This window comes from Saccopteryx leptura, chromosome 1 (assembly GCF_036850995.1).
Source record: "Saccopteryx leptura isolate mSacLep1 chromosome 1, mSacLep1_pri_phased_curated, whole genome shotgun sequence".
NCBI lineage: Eukaryota > Metazoa > Chordata > Mammalia > Chiroptera > Emballonuridae > Saccopteryx > Saccopteryx leptura.
Genome location: NC_089503.1, coordinates 28909286 through 28935601, shown reverse-complemented (window position 1 = coordinate 28935601; position 26316 = coordinate 28909286). Strand labels below are relative to the sequence as shown.

Here is a 26316-nt window from a genome sequence, read left to right as displayed (position 1 = left end):
TAGCATGTGTTTTTAGAAAAGGCTGCACTGAGAATTGTTCCTATGCTTGGACCCCTTCCTGTCTTAATTGTAGAGATACTGTCTTACTAGTGTTCTTTGTACTAGATTTAACTTATATTCACCAGGGAAATATAAAAAAATGTGATAGGGAATTCAATAATATTTTTATGGATGGACAGACAATATTTTCTTGGTAAGTGTTGATCCTACAATATATTTGTTGGAGTTTAGACTCTTATCTAGAGCAGCAAAAAGCCTGTATTTATATTCAAATTATTATACTTGGTAATTTCAAATCATGTCTTAATAAAGTTCACTATTTCAACTCCAGGGTAGTGGTGGGAATCTTTAAAGGATTCTACTTTGTCAGGTATTCGAGTTGCAAAAGAGACCTACTCAGGGTGGCTGACGTTAATTTATATTTGTGTGGACTGTCAAAATAATTCAGGAGTGGAGCTGTAATATGACTAGATTTTGTGAAATCTGGGGTTATAGGTGCTTTTGAATTCAAGCCAACACTAGATGAATTACTAGGCATTGGTAGAACTTTGCTCTGGTGCTAGATCAGAAGTGTGAATTCACTGCTTTTCATAGTGCTTTTGTCTGTTCTGAATCTAACGTGCTACTCAGAATCCCTGCTCACTCTTCCCTTTGGTTGGTTAGCATGGCCATCTAACTCCAGCTCTATCGCTCTTCAGCTTATCCCCAAACAGTAATTAGTATTTCTTAGGTCACGTTCCTGATAATATAAATCTGACTTGCTTATTTCTATTTGAGTTCACAGGCAGATTTATGAATTAATCGCTTCTGAGTCAGGTTTCCACCTTTTACCCACTAGGGACAAGGAGGTCAAAGGGTGGGTCCCTTCTTATATTAAAGGTTATATATACCAGGGGTCCTCGGGTTATGACACAGTTCCTGTTCCTACAACAGTGACATAACCTGAATTTGGGTGTAAGCTGAAACACACCCTAACCTAACACAAGTGGAACACTTGTGCTTTTAACAGTCCAAAATGACGTAGGTAAGCGTACTAGGGGATGTTACTGTGTATTCTTCCGCTGTGTGCAGACAAACTAGTTCGCCCACGTAGTCCATAAGTACAATAGTAATGACTTAAGCCGAAACACTCAGGTCTCAATTTTTTAAAGTTTTTATGGAGTGAGCGTCGTAACCTCGAAGCATCACATGTCGAGACTGTCGTAACCCGAGGACCCATTGTGCATGGAACAATTTCTCTTCAAAAGAATAGACAGGCATTATGACCAAATATAAACTTACAAGTTCACTTGATACTTTTATTTGTTTTGGTATTTTCTTGGTGCCATACCAATATGTTAGGCACTCTAGTTTCTGCTCTTTTAGCACTTTATTTTCTTTTTCATAATGGCATTTCCTAGCTTAATTGCAGAGTATTGCTTAAATATTTATCTTTTCTTACTGAAATATATGCTTTTGAAGGTTGGCACCATCTTTTATTTATCTTCGTATCTTTAGGATCTGACACATAATATGCTCTGTGTATGTTTGTTGAATGCCTTTCCTACCATCTACGAGACTGATGCAGCACTCAGGGACTGAACTCTCAGTGCTTTTCTGTTTTCTGTTTCCATGAAACAAGGAGTTCAGCCACTTGGTGAATGTGGGGTGAGGGGAAGGTACCACACTTTGAAACTAATTTGCAAGGTTGTTATTTCATGTACAATTGGGGATACAAATATGGATAAACATAGAATCTGTTGTCAGGAGCTTCACAGTCTAGTAGGAGAAACAGACCTGTTACGAAATAATTGGAATATAGTGTTGTGGATGCATTAAAATTGTTATGTTCCAGGTGTGATGGTAGCCCAGAGGAAAAATGATCACCTGTTTGGAATGGTTAGGCATAGCTTTTTTTTTTTTTTTGTATTTTTCTGAAGCTGGAAACGTGGAGAGACAGTCAGAAATGACTCCCGCATGCGCCCGACCGGGATCCACCCGGCACGCCCACCAGTGGGTGACGCTCTTCCCACCAGGGGGCGATGCTCTGCCCCTCCGGGGCGTCGCTCTGTTGCAACCAGAGCCACTCTAGCCTCTGGGGCAGAGGCCAAGGAGCCACCCCCAGCGCCCAGGCCATCTTTGCTCCAATGGAGCATCAGCTGCAGGAGGGGAAGAGAGAGACAGAGAGGAAGGAGAGGGGGAGGGGTGGAGAAGCAGGTGGGCGCTTCTCTTGTGTGCCCTGGCCAGGAATCGAACCCGGGATTTCTGCACGCCAGGCCAACGCTCCACCACTGAGCCAACCGGCCAGGGCTAGGCATAGCTTTTTAAAGGAGACATTATTGAACTGAGTCTTGAAGAAGGAATAGTGAAAGTTTGTGACATGGGTTTGGTGAAGTGGGGGAGGATGCACAGGGAACTGGTAGGTAGGAGTGAGAGCAATCTAGGAAAGAGAAAGAAGCCCACGCAAAGTTAGTGTGGGTCAGAGTGTGTGAAGAGCAGAGACGAGGGAAAGGCTGGGGCCTGTGTGCCATGATTAGAAGATTGGAACCTTTCTGCAGGGAGCAGTTTATACAGCGTAGTGACAGATTTGCATTTCACCAAAATGGCTGTTAACAGTATGGATAATAATTGGGGTACTAGATGAGGTCATTAGGGAGGTATACTGAGTAGCAGGCTTATGAAATGGTATAACTCAGAATTGAAGAAGAGGTGAAATAGGAGTGAGAGGAGGGGCATTATGAAAAATACTAACGAGGTAAAATTGTTAGGGTTTTGGATGTTGGAGGAGGATGATGCGAGCGAGATACTTGTCTGGCATAAATTTTAGGTTTCTTATTTGTGTGGTTGAATTCATCAAATGGGGAAGACAAGAATATTAACAGATTTAAGGGAAAATCAGTTTTGAATATGTTCACTTTGAGATACCTGAAGGCTAGCTAGTTGGAGCTGAATCTACAGCTCCAGACCAAGAGGCAAATATTTAGATATAGATTGAGAGATAAAACTATGAGCACTTGGAGCTTATAAAGGGGAAGGAGACACGAAACTCTGGAACACAAAATCATATAAAGAACAAACCGAGGAAGGCAATTCAAGTGTCAAGAATTAGGAAGAGCCTGACCAGGCGGTGGCACAGTGGATAGAGTGTGGGACTAGGATATAGAGGACCCAGGTTTGAGACCCTGAAGTCGCCAGCTTGAGCACAGGCTCATCTGGTTTGAGCAAAGCTCACCAGCTTGAGCCCAAGGTCACTGGCTTGAGCAAGGGGTCACTCAATCTGCTGCAGCCCCCTGGTCAAAGCACATATGAGAAAGCAATCAATGAACAATTAGGGAACCGCAATGAAGAATTGATGTTTCTCATCTCTCTCCCCTCTGTCTGTCTGTCCCTCTCTTTGTCTCTGCACCACACACACACACACACACACACACACACACACACACACACACACACACAAAGCGGAAGAGAATCAGGAAAGAAATGATGTTGTCGGAATGGAAGGAACAGAGTATTTAAGTAAAAAGAACATAGCTAATAGTATCATAGTAGAATAAGGATTAATATGTGACTCTTAAATGTGTCAGTTATTAACAGGCCATTAGTTATCTTAGTAGCATATTATGGAAGCAATAGTAAAATTCAGATCATAGTGTGTTGAAGTGATAAGTAAAATATAGGCTACTATTTTAAGACTCTTAGGTGAATGAGAAAAGAGTTTTAAATTGTTAAGGGTATTTTGAGGGGAGATAGAAGTTATTAAGCCTTTTTGTAAATTGAGGGATAAAGATCTCAGAGAGTAAGAAATAGAAGATGCAGAAGAGGAGAGATTAATTGATAGAGCCGAGTCCCTGAGTTTCTTGTTGTTGTTTTTTAAAGATTTTATTTATTCACGAGAGGAGAAAGAGGGAAAGAAAGAGAGAGAAAGGGGAGAAGCAGGAAGCATCAACTCTCATATGTGCCTTGACTGGGCAAGCCCAGGGTTTTGAACCAGCAACCTCAGTGTTCCAGGTCGAGGCTTTATCCACTGTACCACCACAGATCAGGCCCAGAGTCCCTGAGTTTTGAAAAAAATAAGAACCCTGTGTTTCAAACACAGTTTAGAGGAGGTAAGCCTATTTTTATTCGCTTTGCTACCCAGCCATTAAATTGAGAGACAAATATTTGAGAGTCTACTGTGTATCAGACATTATTATGGGTGTATATTTAAGTAAACAAAACAAAGTCATTCCCTTCATGAAACTTAACATTCTAATGGAGAGTGGGGTAGGAAAACAAAGTAATCATACAGAATATCAGTTGGTAAAAGGCACAGAGGAGAAAAATACGACAGAGTAAGGAAGATGTGGGGTACCAAAGAGGAGAGAGCTTGTTATTTACTATTAGGTTATGGAAGGCCTCATGAGTAAGGTGACATTTGAGCTGAGAGCTGAAGGAAGTGAAGGATGACCCATAAAGATGCCTGGACAAAGAGTTCCAAACAGAAAGATGTTGAGTTAGAGGCCCTGAGACTGGGACTTTTCAGCATTCTGAGTGCTCATCTACACCTGCATCTTTGCCTCTATTGACTCAGCCAAGCCGGTGACATAGATGTGTTCCCTCCAGTGCTCCACAGTCATAATTCAACGAGTCTTTATTAATCTAAGCCTCTCTCAAATCCACTCCCTCCTCTATCCCTGCAGTCTCTCCTCTGGCCTTATCCTCTCACCATTCTTAGACATTACATTAAAAATGTAACTTGTCGATTTCCTGCCTAGATGTGGTTTCCCGTTATTATTACGTCCTGGAGTAGAATCTAAACTTCTTGTGGTACTGATAATTTTTTTGTCTTCTGGTTCAATTTCATCTCTTGTTGGTTTTCCTTCAGTAGACCTCTGTGCTTCTAGTCTTTGAATGTGTAGGCATTTTCTCCTAATTTTTCATATTTACACATTTTATAACCTTAACATAAATCATAATAGATTAGGTTTCCCCCACTCCTCCATGGCTAACCAAAGTCTTTATTTTTTCCATTTTGTTTTATTTATTTACTTTTTAATTTCTTATTGAATTTATGAAGTGACTTGGTTACTAAATTATATAGGTTTCAGGTATACAATTCTATAATATGTCATCTGTAAATTGCACGGTGTGTCCACCACCCCAATCAACTCTTACTTGTTTTTTAAGACCCAACTCGAGCATCACCTCTTCTGGAACTTTATGTGACTGTAATTATTTTAGGTATCCCATCTCTGCTTTCCATAAGGCATACATCTATTATGGTACTTCTTCTAACACTATATAATTGTTGACCTGTGTGTTTTCCGCAAGACTGAATTTCTTGAGGGGACAGACTATATTTTTTAATTCTTGACTTGATTCCTAGCATAGCATCTGATATATAATAGGTGTTCAGTTAATATCTGTTGCATGACAGAATAAACCCTTCTGTCTTATAAATTATTTTTCAGATTCGATACATTTCTCAGACTCAAGGTTTACCAGGAGAACAGTTGTTAAATGTGGGTACAAAATCCACAAGATTTTTTTGCAGAGAAACAGAAATTTCTCATTCCGGTTGGAGATTAAAGGTAATTCATTAAAAAAAATATTTAGAAAATGCTTTCTCAAGATACCTCATGTGCATGGATAATGCCCTCCATACTTATTTTTATTGCAGTTCTTTCTTCTTTTGAAGTTTTATTTTTGACACCATTTCCTCCCACCCCCCACCTTTTTTTGTTTGTTTTTTAAACAAGGAAAGCCATTTTTGAATGACTAGCTCATTCTTTAACCTGATAACAAAATCATTAGCTCATCATAAATGGCTTTAAAATTTTTATGTGTAGAATTACTTTTGTATTGTGTTTCATATTCTCTACCCAGTTCTACATTATTAAGCTTTATAGGACAGGGACTGAATCTAACCACTCAGTACATAACCCAAGTACCTAATTAATTCCCGGACCTTGGGGGAATCAATAAATCCTCAGTGATTAACTTTATAATTATTTTGTTTAAGGGGTTTGTTATATTTATGATTTTTTTACATGGACTAAGCTCTTCTCATTTTTTTGTACTTTTAAAAACTATATTTATGATTTTTTTCCCCCCACTGTGCAACTCACTTCAGTGCCTGCAGCCTATGGGCAGAGGCCAGGCAATTATTTATGATATTTTCAAACTACTACTTCCCTTAGAATATTCAATTTATTAGACTAAATTATGTCAGAATTAAAGCAATAAAGAATTTATAAATGATGGGTAATAATGTGTTGTTTTCTCTCTTTGCTGTATTCAATAAGACACTAGAAGAACATGAGGCAGAGACAGGAATGAAGTCTAAAGAAGCCAGAAAGTACATATTCAACAGTCTGGATGATATAGTGCATGTGAGTACATTTGTGAATCTGAATGCTGAAGGTGATGGATTTGATTGCCAAGGGTGCAAAACATGTTAATCATTTTCTAAATGGCTATAGAATGCTTGCTGTTTTTAACCTTTTTAGATGAAATTGATTCTAAGGTTTTAACCTTTCATGAAATTAATTGCATTTGTCTTTATTAAATATTTAATTTATCCTGTTCTTTAAAGAAATTTATTTTCTTTATAAAGGGAAAACCCTAGCAAATAAATTTCCTTATATAAGAAACGTGTATGTGTTTAGTGAAAAGGTTTTGTTTTTGTTTTTTTACTGATTTGAATGCTATTTGATACTTGAAAACATTTTAAGAATTTGTTAAATTCAATTGTTCTTTCTTGTTTCAAAATAACTCTAGTTCTTTATTCGTTTCCCGTGTATGGTGTATGGTATATATTTTTTTTAACTTTGAAACATTATTATATACTATGGCTTATTTTTATTTGATGACTTGAAATTTTTATTTTGCAGGTAAACACAGTGATGGATTTGGAAGGAAGTGATCTCTTGGCTGAGAAAGCTGATAGAAGAGAATTTGTTAATCTGTTAAAGAAAATGTTGCTGATTGATGCAGATTTAAGAATTAATCCAGTTGAAACTTTGAACCATCCTTTTGTTAACATGAAACATCTTCTAGATTTTCCTCATAGCAACCAGTATGTTACTTTAAAATCTTTTAAAACGATTCTGGAGAAATAATAATACTGCCTATAAAAAAATCACTGTATTTGAAAAATGATTCTTCATCATTAAATATAAGTGAGTCAAAAAAGGTCATGCTAACTTGGCCAAGGTCACATGGCCTAGTAAGTGGCAGAGTAGAACTAGAACACAAATCTCAATTGTATTCAAGTTCCTGAAAATGACTGAGTGCTTTTGTTTTTTGTGGGTTTTTTTTCTTTTTTTTTTTCTTTTCTGAAGCTGGAAACAGGGAGAGACAGTCAGACAGACTCCCGCATGCGTCCGACCGGGATCCACCCGGCACACCCACCATGGGGCGACGCTCTGCCCACCAGGGGGCGATGCTCTGCCCATCCTGGGGGTCGCCATGTTGCGACCATCCTGGGCGTCGCCATATTGCGACCAGAGCCACTCTAGCGCCTGGGGCAGAGGCCACAGAGCCATCCCCAGCGCCCGGGCCATCTTTGCTCCAATGGAGCCTTGGCTGCGGGAGGGGAAGAGAGAGACAGAGAGGAAGGCGCAGCGGAGGGGTGGAGAAGCAAATGGGCGCTTCTCCTATGTGCCCTGGCCGGGAATCGAACCCGGGTCCTCCGCACGCTAGGCCGACGCTCTACCGCTGAGCCAACCGGCCAGGGCCGTGCTTTTGTTTTTATATGACATTTTTACTTTACCAACCAGGCATATGTATACTAGATGGAAATGTTAACAGTTCTTTCTCTTTTGAGTCTCACAAACTCTATTTTCAATTTCCCTTTATGCTATTTGCTTTTCTCCTCTTCCCTCTTTCTCCTCTGTGTTGTGGAAAGAAAGGAGGTTTCTTTTTTAATGGAGTAGAAAAATGTATGCTCAAATTGAGAAGGCCTTATCAGAATTACCTTAGACCAATTGTGCAAATTCTTTGAATCCAAGACCTCTCTTCTATAGGCTGAAGGGAGAAAAGCAAATTACTTAAAACAGTTTCTTTTAATACTTCAAAAAGATGGTATGAAAAAGATATCGGATCGGAATAAACCAATGTCTGTTGTGTATAATCCTTAAAATTGGTATTTTTATAAAGTTGAACTTCTGTCTCTACCTCCCCACCACAACCACTTAAAAATGTCTAGTGGTTTCCATATATAACCACTTTGAAAATAACATGATAAATCCATAGTTGATACCATTAATTTAGGGTTGTGCTTAAGAAAAATAATTTAGGGTGGGGGAGTCATAAAATTATAATGTGCAATCAGAAAATACTCATAGATGCTTTGATGTCTTAAAAAATATTGCAGATATAAGATGCATTTTTGCTTGCTTTAAAATTCAATCTTGTAAAATTTCCTGGTAAAAACAGTATTGGAAATAAGCCAACTGAGTGCAAGAATCTTTTTCTTTTGGAAATAATTTTTAAATGGATATACATTAATTTTAAGCCACTCGAAACATTTAAAGTGATATCACAGTTACCTCTGCCTCTGCTTTTTTCCCCTGTTTGTTTTTTGCAGTGTCAAATCCTGTTTTCATATTATGGATATTTGTAAGTCCCACCCAAATTCATGTGACACAAATAATCACAATAAAACTTCACTTTTAAGACCTATTTCTTCAAACAGTACTACTAATCTGGCAGCAAATTTTACTAAAATTGGCACATTAAGAAGTCAGGTAAGAATTTAACAATTTATATTTTTTTATGATTGTTTGTTTTGCTTTTGAAGTATACAGAAGTTCCCACCCTCCCCGCCGGAATGGTATATAGAAGTCTCATGTCAGCAGTTAGAAGTTACAATGTTAGTGAGGTTTTCTATGGCTATTCTATTAAATCGCTGATATTTCAGGGTAACAGGTGAAGCATATCTCCCCAGATTCATTCTTTTCCTTTCCTCTTTCATTCTTTCAGTATCCTCTACCTGCCCTTCTGTGCTACAACTCTGAAAAGTAGAGTTCAGTAAAATCAGTTTCTGGACTCGTTTTTATTGTACAGTTTAAGAAATATGTTTTAATTCCATTTATAAAGCATGTGTGTAGCAATTAGAAGACTGCTCTGCATAATGCCACATGCATTGTTCATTCCAGGCATTGACCACATCTGCGCATTCAGTTGTGCACCATGGAATTCCTCTGCAGGCTGGAACTGCTCATTTCGGTTGTGGTGATGCTTTTCAGCAGACACTGATTATCTGTCCCCCAGCTATTCAAGGTATTCTTTCATTTAAATTATGCTTTGAATTTAGGCATGCATTATTTTTAAACAAAGTTTTAGGTATCTATTTATTAAATATACTGTATAGTTTTTCTACATTTGAATTTTAGCTGGTTAGTAGCCTGTAGACCAGTAATGTTCATTTCTTGACTGGAGCTCCAATGTAATTGTCATTTACAAGGGGTCAACTGACAGTTGTAGTTCTGTAGAGTCTAGCACGATAATACCACAGTAGAAATTAATGAGCTTGAAAAGCTATGGGTTGTCCTGTACTGATTATCACTGTTCCAGATGTTCAGGTAAGTACATATTCTATAATCACTAGGCATTGAAGTGACCAAGAGTTCACTTGTTTAAGTTCTGGTCAAAGGAGTGCTGTTGCAAATGTTATAGTCTCGTTCTTTACCCATACCTTAGTTTTCTTTTTCTTTTTTTCAAAGGATTGATTCTGACTAATCAGATTATGTCCCTTACTTAGATAAAAATAGTAAATTAAATCCTCAAGTGTGATGGTTGGTGGGGAGTACCTTTGAAGAGGCCATAAATTGTCAAATGGAAATTTCTTAGTGATTTTTAGAGGGTAGTGGCAGCAGACTAAATAAAATATCCAGAATAAAACCCTACTTCCTAGGCCTTTGCATAGCAGTTTGTTCTCGCTAAGATTTATCCTCTAGTTATATCTTAAAGCAAGAAGTGAATTACAAATGGGGCACTAACTGACTCTTTGAAACATGGTAGTAAATACTTTATATACGGTGTAAGTAAAAGAAGCTGGTGCTGAGACAGATGTAGTTCTATTTCTCCTATTTGCTGTGTTATCCTAGACCAGCAATTTCAACTGGTGTGTCACAAGAATTTTTAAAACGTGCAATACCTGACTATTTAGCCAGGGGCACTGACTTTTTCCCTCAGATTGTCAAATAAAAAAATGACAGCAGCCAACACAACAATAGCCATCTAGTATGAATGAATCAAAATCATACCTTTTTTTTCCAGATTGGCAAAAAATACAATTTTTGGTGTGCCACAGAAATTTAGTAATTATTTTATATGTGCCATGGGATGTAAAAGGTTGAAAACCGCTGTCCTAGCGATCTGTTAACCTGTTTCAGTCTTTGTCAAAGGAAACAGACTGAATAGATACTATCTTAGTTATTTCTAGCTCTTAATATTTGTGGATTCTGAAGGGTATTTGAAAATTTTATTTGATTTAAGGATTTTAGCAATTAAAATTTTTTTTTCTTTTAAATATCTACCACAATGCCTAACAGGGCTCCAAGAATATGTGTGTTGCCTTGACTGGCTAGTAACAAGAGATGAAAACGTCTTAGCCACTGCTGTCTCACTAGGGTAGCTCTACTTTCATCTTTTTTGTATATTGGGTTTTCGTGAAGGTTTCATTGAAAGAACGGTTTATGCCACTAAAAATATAAAAAATGACAACTCAGATGATTGATTCTCAAGATGAAATTGTGGTCCAATGGTGGTCTATACGTGTCTGTGACTGTGACCCAATGGCTGGTCCCTAATAAAAAATAGCCACATCATTATATTGTCAGCACTCTTAAAAGATGCTGTTATGTTTATTTGTTTTTTCCTCAACTGTTTATTATAAAAATTCTGAACATGTAAAAAAGTTCAAAAAATAATATAATGCCTTCTACCCTAGATTCAACAAGCGCTAACACTTTGCCATATTTGCTCTGTTATTACCCTTAGGAGCTAAAACAATTTTTTTCAATTACATTTGACATTCAGTATTATTTTATATTAGTATCAGGTGTGCAGCATAGCGGTTAAATAATCACATACTTTACAAAGTGTTCCCCCTGAAATTTCCAGTACCCGCCTGGTGTACCATACATAGTTATTGTGGTATTACTGACTATATCCCTGTGTTATACTTTACATCTAGACCATGACTCTTTTGTAACTACCAAGTCATACTTCTCAATCCCTCACCTTTTCCATCCAGTCCTTTCTGGCAGCCATCAGTTTGTTGTCTGTATTTGTGATTCTGGTTGTTGGTTTATTTGATTCCACATAGAGATGAAGTCATCTGGTATTTGTCTTTCCCTGCTGACTTACTTCACTTTGCATAGTGCCCTCCTTTTTAGGATTAACACTTAAAGTATATTCGTGCAATAAAAATGGTAAAGTTGCCCTGGCCGGTTGGTTCAGTGGTAGAGCGTCGGCCTGGCGTGCGGGAGTCCCGGGTTCGATTCCCGGCCAGGGCACACAGGAGAAGCGCCCATCGGCTTCTCCACCCCTCCCCCTCTCCTTCCTCTCTGTCTCTCTTTTCCCCTCCGGCAGCCAAGGCTCCATTGGAGCAAAGTTGGCCCGGGCGCTGAGGATGGTTCTATGGCCTCTACCTCAGGCACTAGAATGGCTCTGGATGCAGCAGAGCAACGGCCCAGATGGGCGGAGCATCGCCCCCTGGTGGGCATGCTGGGTGGATCCCTGTGGGGCGCATGCCGGAGTCTGACTGCCTCCCTGTTTCCAAATTCAGAAAAATACAAAAAAAAAACTTAAAAAAAATTGTAAAGTTATTTTTCAGTAAGATAGGAAAGCAATTGTATTTTTCTCTTATAGCTGATCAGAGATACGTAAGATCACTTTTATCTAAAATTGATTATATTAAATAATCTGCCAATCTATATTGAAAGTAACTGCTGCAACAGCCTGAAATTATCAAGTAGGGAATTTATTTTAGTAGCTGAGCTTTCTGATCTTTGGGATGTCCCTAAAATTTTGTTAATCAAAGCTCTAAGTTGGAGTAATACTACTTTACTGTCTCAAAGTTTAACATTGTAAGACTTTATATTTACGAGGTCGCTTTGCAATGCATGGCATATAAATATTATCATTATAGGATTAACGTGGCTGATAATCCTGCATTCTAATTTTCCTAGCTGAAGCAAATGAAACATGTCTGACCTGAGTTTTAGCAGCTCTGTACTAGAAATACCTCACTGACCAAAGCGATTTAGGATATCGAGTCAGATTCATTGTTCCACATCCTTGATCCTAGTGACAGAAGTATTTGGGGGGGGGGGTTACAGTAGCAAACTGTGAAAGGAATGGGAAGTTTCATGAAAAATAAATGATTCAACTTTGTACTATGCATTTTAAAATAGTAGAAAGAGTAGCTTTATAACAATTTTTGGAATAATGTACCACAAGTTAAGATAAATGTACCTCACTAATAGATTGCTTTGTTACTGTTATGAAACTTTTATGTAAGGGATAGTTTTATATTCTTAATCAGAACTTTAGTAATTTTAAATTTTAGAATTTTTAAAGAAAAATTCTTTCTCTGAGTTAATTTATGTCTGAGAACTGTTCTATTTCACAGGTATCCCTGGAACACATGGCAAACCCGCTAGTTATTCAATAAGGGTGGATAACACAGTTCCCCTTGTAACTCAGGCCCCAGCTGTGCAGCCACTGCAGATCCGACCAGGAGTTCTTTCTCAGGTGGGGAGTAATTCATTCTTTTTGCACATGTGCTATCTTCTTTACTCAAGTAGGGGTGCTGATCTATTTAAAAAACATCAGTCTGCGATGTTGGGAAACAATGAAAATGACCTGGATAAGAATTTGAACCTTTGTAGATTATTAACTTTTAACTTTTAAATTATTAGATGATTGTTTTGTAGATACACACACACACACACACACACACACACACACACACACACACAGTTTGTTTAATATTTGCTTTTAAGATCAAATAATGATGAGTCACTTGTAACTTACTAGTTTTTCTTTTTTTGTTTGTTTTTTTGTTTTGGTGCAGCAGACATGGTCTGGTAGAACACAGCAGATGCTGGTTCCTGCCTGGCAACAGGTGACGCCCTTGGCTCCCGCTACTACTACCTTAACTTCTGAGGGCGTGGCTGCTTCCCAAAGGCTTGGAGACTGGGGGTAAGTTAAAAACAAAAGTCCTTGTTTTGAGTAGTTTGGAAAATAGATCTTGGTAAAGAAGGGTTTCACTTTTTCTAAACTCTCTCCCTAGGAAGATGATTTCACACAGCAATCATTATAGCTCAGTGATGCCTCAGCCTCTTCTAACCAATCAGATAACTTTATCGGCTCCTCAGCCAATTAGTGTGGGCATTGCACATGTTGTCTGGCCTCAGCCTGCCACTACCAAGAAAAATAAACTGTGCCAGAACAGGTGGGTGTTGATATTTTAGCTTTGTTCTGCATTTTGAGACTTAATCTTTTAAGATAAATTTTGCATGTACACTAAAGGGTCACTCTGTTGTATTCAAAATGACCTCTTTGATAGCTTTGTCACAAACACTAAGCCAGCTCCCTTCTCAATTTCTCAGAGGTATTTTGGTAAAACTAATGGAATGGGAGCCAGGAAGAGAGGAAATAAATGCTTTCAGTTGGTAAGACTGTCTTTATTGCCCTTTTGATTTATTATCTACTTATAATTTTAGACACAGATATCACCTTTACCAAAAATATGATCATTTGAATGTAACGAATGCAATATACATTGATATTTCTAGAGATAATACTTTCTAGTTCACAAAACTTATGATCTGTATGTTAGTGTGTTGTATGTACATGATGTCGAACCAAGTGAAAGTTCATTGTGCATTTTAACAAGATTTCTTAGAAAAATGGCATGTTTATATTTTCGTAATAAAAATGACACTATTTATTTGATTGCAGGAGTAATGCATTGCAGAATACCAATATCCCACATTCAGCATTTATTTCTCCAAAGATAGTAAGTGGGAAAGATGTCGAGGAAGTAAGTGGTATAGAAACACAGGACAATCATAACTCAGGAGAGGCAAGAAATTGTTGTGAAACATCTGTCAGGCAGGACTCTGATTCATCAGTTTCAGACAAACAGCGGCAAACCATCATCATTGCTGACTCCCCCAGCCCTGCAGTGAGTGTGATCACTATCAGCAGTGACACTGATGAGGAAGAGACGACGCAGAGACATTCTCTCAGAGAGTAAGTGCCAAAAGCAGTTTCCTGTGGTGATGCTGCTTAAGGAGTAATGATGGCGCCCCTGGTCGGGCGAAAAAGGACTTTCTGTGACTTAGTCCTTTCGGTGTCCTTTGAAGTAAACTGCCTAAATGGTATTTCATGTGGTTATAGTATTTTACCCTTTATTTTATTTATTTATTTTTTTTTGTATTTTTCTGAAGCTGGAAATGGGGAGAGACAGTCAGACAGACTCCCGCATGCGCTCGACTAGGATCCACCCGGCATGCCCACCAGGGGGCGATGCTCTGCCCCTCCGGGGCGTCGCTCTGTTGCGACCAGAGCCACTCTAGTGCCTGGGGCAGTGGCCAAGGAGCCAACCCCAGCACCCGGACCATCTTTGCTCCAATGGAGCCTCAGCTGCGGGAGGGGAAGAGAGAAACAGACAGGAAGGAGAGGGGGAGGGGTGGAGAAGCAGATGGGCGCTTCTCCTGTGTGCCCTGGCCGGGAATCGAACCCGGGACTTCTGCACGCCAGGCCGACACTCTACCACCGAGCCAACCGGCCAGGGCCTTTACCCTGTATTTTTAAGTGTTAGATTTTTGCTCTTAACTGATTATTTATATTCTTAATTAAATAAATTAATTTTTGGCTACTTGGGGAGTCTCTTCTCATTTTTTTGTTTTGCCCTTCCCTCTCTCACTAGATGTAAAGGTAGTCTAGATTGTGAAGCTTGCCAGAGCACTTTGAATATCGATCGGATGTGTTCATTAAGTAGTCCTGATAGTACTCTGAGCACCAGCTCCTCGGGGCAGTCCAGCCCATCTCCTTGCAAAAGACCTAACAGGTAAAGAAATTCCAGTAGTAGTATATAATAAATATTAAGCCAACTAAAAAGCCTATGATTTCTTTTGTAGTTGCTTTAAATTAATAAGTACCTGCCAGTTTACCACAGTGGCTTCTCTTGAAGATCTTATTTAACTTTAGATTCAGTGTGAAAGCGTATTATTTATAAAGATACTTTTCTTGCTGTAGTATGTCAGATGAAGAGCAGGAAAGTGGTTGTGATACTGTGGATGGCTCTCCAACATCAGACTCTTCGGGACACGACAGCCCATTTGTAGAGAGCAGTTTTGTAGAGGACACTCATCAGAACACAGAACTGGTCACCTCTGCCAACTCGGAAACCAAACCAGCTGTCTGTACTGTTGTGGTGCCACCAATCAGACTAGAAAATGGATTAAATGCCGACGAGCATATGGCGAACACAGGTAAACTGAGTCCTCTCGATTTCCTGATAGTCCTTTGAAAGGTTTTAACTTAGGAACACAGAGAACAGCATTGCAGAAGTCATCTCTAAATTTCCAACTTGATCCTGGCAAATCTCTTCTTATGTCATCAAATGCTTGGAAATCATGAAATCGCTTCTCAACTCTAAGATTCTCAAATATTATTGTGTAAAATATCTAAAGATCTTTCTAATTTTTACATGAGAAGGAAAAAGCGTTAATTCTTTAATATTTTGTTCATTACCAGATTCTATATGCCAGCCATTAATAAAAGGACGCTCCGCTCCCGGAAGACTGCACCACACTTCCACAGTGGGCAGTCGTCAGCAAAAGTTGACATCAGCATTCCAGCAGCAGCACCTGAATTTCAGTCAGGTACGTTTGTGAATTTATAAGAAAGAGTCTTTGGGATTCAAATTCATTAGTATTTCATTTGGGGGAAAAAAGATTCTAAAACTGTATGCAATCTTAATAAATTTTACCCTTTTTATTACCTTGCCTAAAGAGTAATAAGCCGGCCCTGGCCAGTTGGCTCAGCGGTAGAGCGTCGGCCTAGCGTGCGGAGGACCCGGGTTCGATTCCCGGCCAGGGCACACAGGAGAAGCGCCCATTTGCTTCTCCACCCCTCCGCCGCGCTTTCCCTCTCTGTCTCTCTCTTCCCCTCCCGCAGCCAAGGCTCCATTGGAGCAAAGATGGCCCGGGCGCTGGGGATGGCTCTGTGGCCTCTGCCCCAGGCGCTAGAGTGGCTCTGGTCGCAACATGGCAACGCCCAGGATGGGCAGAGCATCGCCCCCTGGTGGGCAGAGCGTCGCCCCTGGTGGGCGTGCCGGGTGGATCCCGGTTGGGCGCATGCGAGAGTCTGTCTGACTGTCTCTCCCTGTTTCTAGCTTCAGAAAAATGGAAAAAAAAAAAAAAAAAAAAAAAAGAGTAATAAGCCTGATAATAGGATAATTAAGCAGATCATACATAGAACTTAAATTCTTCAGAAAAATTAAGCTCTTAAGAGTTTTAAAAAAATAAAAATATTTTTTAAGTGTTTATTGATTTTAGAGAATGGGGGGAGAGAGAGAGAGAGAGAGAGAGAGAGAGAGAGTGTGTGTGTGTGAGTGTGTGAGTGTGTGTCCGGGGGCAGGGTGCGTGTGTGCCTGTGTCTGGGGGCAGGGTGTGTGTGTGTCGGGGACAGGGTGTGTGGAGTCGGAAGCATCAACTTGCAGGTAGTTGCTTCTCGCATGTGCCTTGACCAGGCAAGCCCGGCTTTTCGAACCGTCAGCCTCAGCGTTCCAGGTTGACACTTTATTTGCTGTGCCACCACAGGTCAGGCCATTAAATATATTTTTAGTGTGTTTGTTTTCTTAGACCCTTAGGTCAGAATACACAGTGAATTGATGGTTACATTTTTTTTTCTTTAAATCATTTTTTATTTTTCAATTATAGTTGACATTATATAAGTTTCAGGTATACATCCCAGTGATTAGACAACATATAACTTACTAAGTGATCATGCCAATAAATCTAGTGCCCATCTGACACCATTCATAGGTATTAGAATATTATTGACTGTTGTACTTTCCATCCTCGTGACTCTTCTGTAACTACCAATTTGTGTGTCTCAGTCCCTTCACCTTCTCCACCCTCCCAACATCCCTTCCATCTTGCAACTGTCAAAGTGTCCTCTGTCTATGAGTCTGTTTCTGTGCTTCTTGTTCATTTATTTTGTGTTTTTTAGACCCATTTGTTGATAGATACGTGTTTATGGCCATTTTATTGTTCATATTTTTAATCTTTTTTTTTTCTTCTTCTGAAAGAAGACCCGTTAACATTTCCTATATTACTGTTTTGGTGGTGATGAACTCCCTTAGCTTTTTCTTGTATATGGGAAAGCTTTTTATCTGTCCTTCGATTCTAAGTGATAGCTTTGCTGTATGTAGAGTAATCTTGTTTGTAGGTCCTTGCTTTTTATCATTTTGAATATTTCTTTTTTGTTTTTTTTCTGAAGCTGGAAACGGGGAGGCAGTCAGACAGATTCCCGCATGCGCCCGACCAGGATCCACCCGGCACGCCCACCAGGAGGCGATGCTCTGCCCCTCCGGGGCGTCGCCCTGTTGCGACCAGAGCCACTTTAGCGCCTGAGGCAGAGGCCATGGAGCCATCCTCAGCACCCGGGCCATCTTTGCTCCAATGGAGCCTTGGCCGCGGGAAGGAAAGAGAAAGACAGAGGAAGGAGAGGGGAAGGGGTGGAGAAGCAGATGGGCGCTTCTCCTGTGTGCCCTGGCCGGGAATCGAACCCGGGACTTCCGCACGCCAGGCCGACGCTCTACCACTGAGCCAACCGGCCAGGGCTCATTTTGAATATTTCTTGCAATCCCCTCTGGCCAGTAAAGTTGCTGTTGAGAAATCAGCTAACAGTCTTATGGGAGCTGCCTTGTAACTAACTAATTGCTTTTCTCTTGCTGCTTTTATGATTCTCTTTGTCTTTAATCTTTTTCATTTCAATATGTGATTTGGTGTGGGTCTCTTTGGGTTCATCTTGTTTGGGACTCTCTGTGTTTCCTGGACTTGTATGTCTCTTTCCTTCACCAAGTTAGGATGTTTTCTGTCATTTTTTCAAATAGGTTTTCAATTTTTGCTCTCTCTTCTGGTAGCACCTTCATGATTCGAATTTTGGTTATGCTTGAAGTTGTCTCAGAGGTTCCTTACACTATCTTCATTTCTTTGGATTCTTTTTTTCCCCCCCTGTTCTGATTGGATGTTTTCTGTTTCCTTATATTCCAAGTCACTGATTTGATTCATATCTTCATCTTCTCTACTGTTGATTCCCTATAAATTATTCATTTCTGTTAGTGTATCCTTTGTTTCTGACTGGTTCTTTTTTGTGGTTTTTATGTCCTAAGTTCATTGAGCATCCTTTTAACCTGTGTTTTGAACTCTGCATCTAGTAGACTGCTTGTCTCAATTTTGTTTAGTTCTTTTTCTGGGGTTTTATTCTGTTCTTTCATATGGGGCCTGTTTCTTTGCCTCCTCATTTTGGCAGCCTCCCTGTGTTTGTTCCTATGTATTAGGTAGAGCTGCTATGTATTCCAGGCATGGTAGAGTGGCCTAATGTAGTAGGTGTCCTGTAGGGTCCAGGGGCACAGTGTCCCTGACGACGCAAGCTGGACACTTGAGGTGTGACTTGAGGTGTACAGTCCCCCACCCCCATGAGAACGGTACAGCCTTCTATTGTAGTTATGCCTTGATTGTTATTGGCATGTAAATAGGAGGGATTTAACCAGGCCAATCTGCTGCAAGGACTGGCTGCTACCACCACCCGACACGGAGGATTAACTGTGTGTGTTTGTCCACCCATAAAGCAAGGCTTACTTCTGTCAGGCTCTGGTGCCGGCTGAGTTCACTCCTTGAGTGTGTCACTGTGGAGGTGGTTGGGTTGTGCTTTGACATGGTATGAAGCTGTCGACCAGGTGTTCAGGCTCTAGAGCCTCCTAGGAGGTACAGGCCAAGCTCAGCCACTGCCTGTGTTCTGCTCAGGGCCACCTGCCTTGAGCTGCACAGTGACCCGCAGATGGCTGCTCCTTGTGCTGAGTTTGGAGGTGCCCAGGAGAGGCCAGGCTGAGAACCACGGCTGGCTGCTGCTAGTGCTGGACCTGGGACCACTTAGGAAGAGATACAGGGTACACTGAGGCCTGATGCTACTTGCTTGAGATATTTTAGGAAAGGGTGAGCCATGACAGGCCATTCATATGGAAAAAGCCACAGGAAATAGCTTGGGTGGGCCCACATGTTTGTTTGGGTGGGGTCTTAGGGAATCACCAGGCATGGGCAAACAGTGTGAGCCAGGTTGATGGAGGCTCACATATGGAGCCCAGATGGCTCATTTCATATATGTTAGTCATCGTGATAGTGAGAGATAGCTTTATTCAGTACTTTCCATCTCCTTAGCACTGTGCTTATCAGTTGAGTTTCTACTTCGGGAAAGAAAAGATCATGGTTATTGGAGTAAGACCTATGCCCGAATCCTGGTTTTGCCAAATGCTATGTGTATCACATTGCCCTGGTCTCTTCAGCAAATCTGGATCATAGTTAATGGGAGTAATAGCTGTATCATGGGGTTGTTTTGGAATTAAATGTCTTGTATGTAAAGTGTTAGCCCTTGATATAAGTGCTTCACAAATGGTCGCTATTTGTAGTGGTGGGGTGTAGTAGTACTATTAACAGCAACAGTAGCAGTGTTAATATTACAATCATACATAGTAATAAATATTAAAATGTTAATCCTAATACATAAAATCGCTATTTCTTTTCTTTATAATTAGTACAATCTAAGATATGAGAGATCCTGGATTATTGGTCACAGAATTTATTATCATTTCCCTTTCTTCACTTTTTATTTTAATATTTTAATTTTTTATTTGTTGATTTTTCGAGAGAGAGGAAAAGAGAGAGAAACATTAATTTGTTTTTCCACTTATTAATTCATTCTTTGGTTGAGTATTGTATGTGCTCTGACCAAGATTGAACCCACAAACATATATTTAGAGTTTTTTTGTTGTTTGTTTGCTTTGGATAGGTTCAGCACTTCGGATCTGGGCATCAAGAGTGGAATGGAAACTTCGGACATCGAAGACAGCAAGCTTATATCCCTACTAGTGTTACCAGTAATCCATTCACTCTCTCTCATGGAAGTCCCAACCACACAGCCGTGCACGCCCACCTGGCTGGAAGTACACACCTCGGAGGACAGCCTGCTCTTCTTCCATACCCGTCGTCAGCCACGCTCAGTAGTGCTGCCCCAGTGGCCCACCTCTTAGCCTCTCCATGTACCTCAAGACCTATGTTACAGCATCCAACTTACAATATGTCCCATCCTAGTGGCATAGTTCACCAGCTCCCAGTGGGCATCAATCCCCGTCTGTTACCATCCCCAACCATTCATCAGACTCAGTACAAACCGATTTTCCCACCACATTCTTACATTGCAGCATCACCTGCGTATACTGGATTTCCATTGAGTCCAACAAAACTCAGCCAGTATCCATATATGTGAAAACTTAAAAGGAGCATATTGAGGAAGCTCAATAATAGAAACATTTGATTAAAAATAAAAACATGGTATTTAATAAATATTAGCCATGGCACAAGAAAATTATTTTTGAATCATGTAGACTTGGGTGCAATTTAAACAACTTTGAGCTTTAAAAAACTCACTTTTAATGTGTTTTGCACATTTGGTATAACTTGTCTTTGGTCATGTTATCTTCTTATGTAGTAACTCTAGACAGGTGACTTATGGGAGCAGAAGTCCAGTTTTGCTCCTGCTATTTTTTATAAAATTGCCTTCTAACTAGTGCAAGACACGTCCACATTTGGGAAGCCATTCTGTGTACAGACATAGAGCAACAGATGCACACACATCAGAATTACAGCATACAAGTGAATTGTATTCTCTGTGTCTTAGTGTATAAATGTGGGTCACTTACCTAAGAAATTGAGCTATTGTTCTTTACATTTGCATGTGTCTTTGCATGGGCAAAATGTTGCCTAGACTTTGCTCTTAAATGTTGTTCTAATAATCTCAGCTGCATTGTAAACCGTTCCCACACATAGTGCCTTAAATATTTGAGGTTGTTAATGTTATTACCTATATATAAATGTTGAGGACTGCAGCACTTAAAAATCAGACCTACTCTTTAGTTTTCTTTTGATAGAGTAATAATGTTCATTTTGGGTTTTGTGTGGTATGATTTCAGGTTGTAGCTGTTTTTTCCTTACTAAGAGGGCAGCATGTTTGCTATAGCTGAATTCTGCTGTCTGATTTTTCAGAATGATCTAGCTTCAAGAAAAGCAAGCAGTTAGTAGTGCTTAAGAAAAACTGATTCAGTATCTAATGGGTAGTTGATATCTGTCACAACACAGCATTTTATATACTGTTAAGTAAAACTGCAATACAATCTAAGTTTATTTTGGGAGTGTTTGCTGTATAATTGGATTTAATAAAATATTTAGAGGTGCAGTAGGCATGACTTTGAGTAGATAATGAAGAAAATGCAAATTGCTCACTGATTCATGATGTGGTTTCATCTTAGCTTGGGCAAACCATGCAGTATTTAATAAGTAGTAGCAGAATATTTACTATTGAAGCTTGAAAAGATGTGAGTTCTTTGTGTGCAATTTTTCATTTATGCATGTGAGAGGTTTTTTTTAAGTATTTTTACATTGTAGTACTTGTTTTGCTTGTTGGTGGTGTTTGCTTATTTAATACATTCCGTCAGGGACAGAAATTACATGCTTTTCTTCCTACGAAGTGTGTCTTGGGTTTTTCCTTTCTTATTTCTTTCTTTTTTTGGTGATGGTGGTGATGTTTAAATGAAGTTGCTTTTACAGCACCAAAGACTTAATCATCCATTTCCTATATAAAAGGTAGCTACTTTTTGCATAGACCTCAAGTATATTGTAGTTGTAGAGGTGGAGTTTAAGGAAAGGTTATTAAACAGGCCGTGTTTTAGCTTATGGGCAAGTAATAAATTGTATCATTTATCTTGAATGTATCATAGATAAGCTGCTATATAATGATTGCCACTTCAGATAGCTGTGAAATTAGGTGATTAACTAGTTGTTATTTAGCCTTCTAATTTCTGTATAAGTCTAATTACATGAAATAGAAGTTGGGGTTTTGATTTTTTACTTTGCTTTCTGTTTGGAGTGTCATTGTAACTACTGTATTGTAAATGATGGAAAATAATTGCATATGTTATTTTGGGGTGTGTTAATTGCATCAGTATTTTATCTCTTAATGTTTGTGCTCATCACTGCATATAAAAAACTTGGATATATCAATGTAACTTAATTTTTTATTTTCATACTGGCATTGTAGACACTTGAGAAAGCTGTATCTTGCAGGCTTGACTTAACTTTTTTTTCCTTAGAAATCTGGAATATAATCTTACAGCATTTACTGGAAAACAGTACAAAGCATTTGAGTATAAAGCTCTCGAAATGTTTTGGATTTATAACATTTCTTTGATAAATGAATTGCATACCACTAGTACAGCTCTAGTACAGCGTTGACAATAAGCTAGTAATGGACAGACTTTTCTTTACTCCATTAACAAAAGCAGTGTTTTATTTAATAATTATCAGTGAAATAAATGTGCCTGAATTGATTTTAAAAATTACAGTATTAGATCATAAAATAAAAACCAGCAGTACATTTTTAGTCACACTGAAAATGAAGGACTTAATTTTTCCCCACAAGTTTCAGTGTTTTTAGTAATTGATTCTATGCATTTTATATAAATAGAAAGAAATATATATATATATTACACATAAAAAAGGAATAGCCTAAGATTAATTTAAAAGATTATTTACAGATGGCAAATTTATGGAGTCACTATTTAAGTAAACGTTGTTGCCCTCCACAGCCTTCTAACCTTATTTATATGGTCCAGCAGGTTGCTGGTATCTGCTCACTTCTTGGAAAAGAATCAGTGCTGGCAGCGATGTTTCAGAAACCGGTGCAAAGGCTTGATTGATGTTTGTACCACAACAGGTACAAAACGCGCAGTTCACTTTTGGTTCAGGGTCGTGTTCACTACCCTGCAATGTCCTATTTTCAGTATTTCAGTTGCAAGCCTGAGATGGTCTTACTGAATGGACAGTAAATAGTAACTTCAGTGTTTTCATAACATAACAGTAATGTTTGATAAAGGCATACCCCAGTTAAGTACGTCACTCTTAACTGATTCTAATCATGGGCTTTTTATGTGTTTAAAAATGAAAAAATGTTAAAATCCTGATAAAGCCTAAAGCATATTAACAAAAAAAAATCTGGATTTATACCTTCTTTAAAGCCATTTTTACCAGTTTTCTTCGGTTTTAATGCTTTCTTAAATAAAACACTGCATGAATTTCAAGGTGCATATTTGCATACTATTTTTAATTTACACTTTTAAAAAATCAAATATCCTAATATTTAGTTTTCTTTTTCTTCAGGGTGTTTAACTAAATATGTTACTGTAGTATCAAAGCCTTTTCATTTTTAAAATCTCTACTACTAATTTTAAACTTGGTTTGCATTAAATAAAAGTTAAATCATACACTGCAAGGTGTAGGAGGATTTGTTTTAATGAACCCAATGATAGATTTGATTACTAAGTTTGAACTGTTAACTGTTTAACAATTTTAGACTTGTGGCTTTCTTTCTTTGGTTTGTTTGTTTTTGCTTTTACTTCTATGCTACACTAGTTTGCCATGTAGCAATTGCACTGTGCAATATTACAATAAGGACTGGGAAAATTTTTATGGATGTAATGTCTATTACGGTTTGCGATAGTATTTCTCTCTAGTTCTCAGTGATTTAAATGTGACCAAGCCTTCTGTACTTTGTCACAAAAAGCGGGTTTTCCAGGTGACTATTTTGGTGAGTGTCAAAATAAGAATTTATGGTGTATTACTGTCGATTCACTTTGAATTAAAATATATATATTGCAGCAAACAGCTTGTTGACTTTTTTTCCACCAGTACTGCTCATAGGGAGGGAAGGAAAAGGTTAGCATTTAGTACCTAACTTATGTCCTCTCATTTAATTTTCAGAACTATTTGTGTGTGATAGATATTATTATCTTCATTATAGAAATGAGGAGATAGGCTCAAAATTTCTAGGTAAGTTGACCAAAGTCACACTGCTAATGACGGGTGCGTCTGGGATATGAATCAGGCTATTATTTACCTGTAACTAATTTTTCCACCAGTTTTTTTTATTTTATTTAAAAAATTTTTATTGATTGATTTTAGACTGAGAGGAAGGGAAAAGAGAGAAAGAGAGAGAGGAGCATTCATTTGTTGTTCCAATACATTGGTTGCTTCCTGTATGTACTCTGACCAGGGATCAAATCCGCAACCTTGTCATTTTGGCATGACATTGTAACGAATTAAGCTAACTGGCCAGGGCCTATTATTTAATTTTTCAATTACAGTTTACTTTAAATATAATTTTGGATTGGTTTCAGGTGTACAGCTTAGTGGTTAGTCAGTTGTATACTTTACAAAGTGTTCCCCTCGATATTCCTGGTACTAACGGGCACGTACATAGTTGCCTCAGTGTTAATGACTATATTCCATTCGCTGTACTTGACATCCCCATGACTATTCTGTGACTACCAATGTGTACCTGCCTCTTCATCTCATCTCTTTCTCCCAGCCTCCTACCCTGGCTCCACCAGTTGTTTTTCTTTTTTTTCTTTTTATTTATTTAGTTTTTTTTCTGAAGTTGGAAACAGGGAGGCAGTCAGACAGACTCCCGTATGCACCCGACCAGGATCCACCCAGCATGCCCACCAGGGGGCGATGCTCTGCCCATCCGGGGCGTTGCTCTGTTGCAACCAGAGCCATTCTAGCGCCTGAGGCAGAGGCCATAGAGCCATCCCCAGCACCTGGGCCAACTTTGCTCCAATGGAGCCTTGGCTGCGGGAGGGAAGAGAGAGACAGAGAGGAAGGAGAGGGGGAAGGGTGGAGAAGCAGATGGGCACTTCTCCTGTGTGCTCTGGCAGGGAATTGAACCCGGGACTCCTGCACTCCAGGCCAACACTCTACCACTGAGTCAACCGGCCAGGGCCTTTTTCTTTTTTTAAGATTTTATTTGCTGAGCTGTGGTGGCACAGTGGATAAAGCGTCAACCTGGAACGCTGAGGTTGCAGGTTTGAAACCCTGGCTTCTATGGTCAAGGCGCTTATGGGAGTTGATGCTTCCAGCGCCTCTCCTTCCTTCTCTTTCTTTCTCTCAAAAATGAATTTTAAAAAAGACTTTATTTATTGACTTATTAGAGAGAGGAAGGGGAGAGAGAGAAAGGGGGTGGGGAAGTAGTGGGAAGCATCAGCTCATAGTAGTTGCTTCCTCTATGTGCCTTGAACCAGGCAAGCCCAGGGTTTCGAACCGGCGACCTCAACATTCCAGGTCAATATTTTATCTACTGTGCTACCATAGGTCAGGTGTGCATGGAGGAAAAATGGAATTCACATGAATTTTTTTTTAAGATATAAAACATGAGACTTCAAAAGAATGTTGTTATAGTAGGCCAATTTAGGTTGTGACTTCAAATACCACTTCTTACTTCAAGGACCTAACTTTAGAAGGAACATCAGTAAGAGTGTTTTTGAAGGAGAACACACCAGGAAGAAAATAGCTCAGTCTCCCTCAGTAAATTTTATTTGTAAGATTCACCCATGTTGTGTGTAGCTGTGGTTCATTTATCCTTATTGCTGTAGAGTATGCCTCTGTGTGCATATATACTAATTGGTTTTGTTGGTGGGCCTTGGAATTTCTGCTTTCTGGCTATTATGAATAATGCTATTATAAACATTTTCTTTGTATCTTTTGGTGAATACATATATGTGTTTCATTTGGGTACACATGTAGGTATGTAACTGTTGGGTCATAAGGTATACATATGTTTCACATTATTAGCTAACTGCAAACATTTTCCAAAGGGCTGAAGTTAATTTACACTCACTAGTGGTATATCAGAGTTCCAGTTACTTTCCTTCCTTGCACATTATATTTTTTTTGTTTCCTTTTAGTCACACACCATAATGTAGGTGTGAATTGATCAAAATATGTGAACATTTCATATAACCTAAAGCACTGATCCTATATGTAAATGAAATCCAGATTTTATAATTTACTTGAAAGTACATTGGCTCCTGGAGAATACTTAGAAGTATTTATCTATTTACATGGATCTAGGAATATAATTTTTTTTTCTAAAGAGATGAAAAAAAGTCTTTGAGCAACATGTAAACCGTTCAGCCAGTGCCCAGTACATGTCCTGTCATGA

General features: G+C 39.1%; 1 protein-coding gene across 6 annotated transcripts in view; it reads left to right on the top strand.

The window, feature by feature from the left end:
• The window catches only part of HIPK3 (homeodomain interacting protein kinase 3), a 128647-nt gene extending 104673 nt beyond the window's left edge, over positions 1-23974 (top strand). For 3 of the 6 annotated variants that reach the window (XM_066363684.1, XM_066363666.1, XM_066363676.1), the window contains exons 4-17: positions 5430-5549; positions 6264-6350; positions 6852-7036; positions 8549-8708; positions 9120-9243; positions 12602-12723; positions 13046-13173; positions 13265-13426; positions 13584-13646; positions 13936-14229; positions 14909-15049; positions 15238-15473; positions 15739-15866; positions 20056-23974. In XM_066363684.1, the coding sequence (XP_066219781.1) occupies positions 5430-5549; positions 6264-6350; positions 6852-7036; positions 8549-8708; positions 9120-9243; positions 12602-12723; positions 13046-13173; positions 13265-13426; positions 13584-13646; positions 13936-14229; positions 14909-15049; positions 15238-15473; positions 15739-15866; positions 20056-20532 (2427 nt within the window). In that variant the 3' untranslated portion in view covers positions 20533-23974. The remainder of the gene's footprint in view (positions 1-5429; positions 5550-6263; positions 6351-6851; positions 7037-8548; positions 8709-9119; positions 9244-12601; positions 12724-13045; positions 13174-13264; positions 13427-13583; positions 13647-13935; positions 14230-14908; positions 15050-15237; positions 15474-15738; positions 15867-20055) is intronic. The other 3 variants (XM_066363692.1, XM_066363712.1, XM_066363701.1) reach the window with 3 other exon arrangements.
• The last annotated feature ends 2342 nt before the right edge of the window (positions 23975-26316 follow it).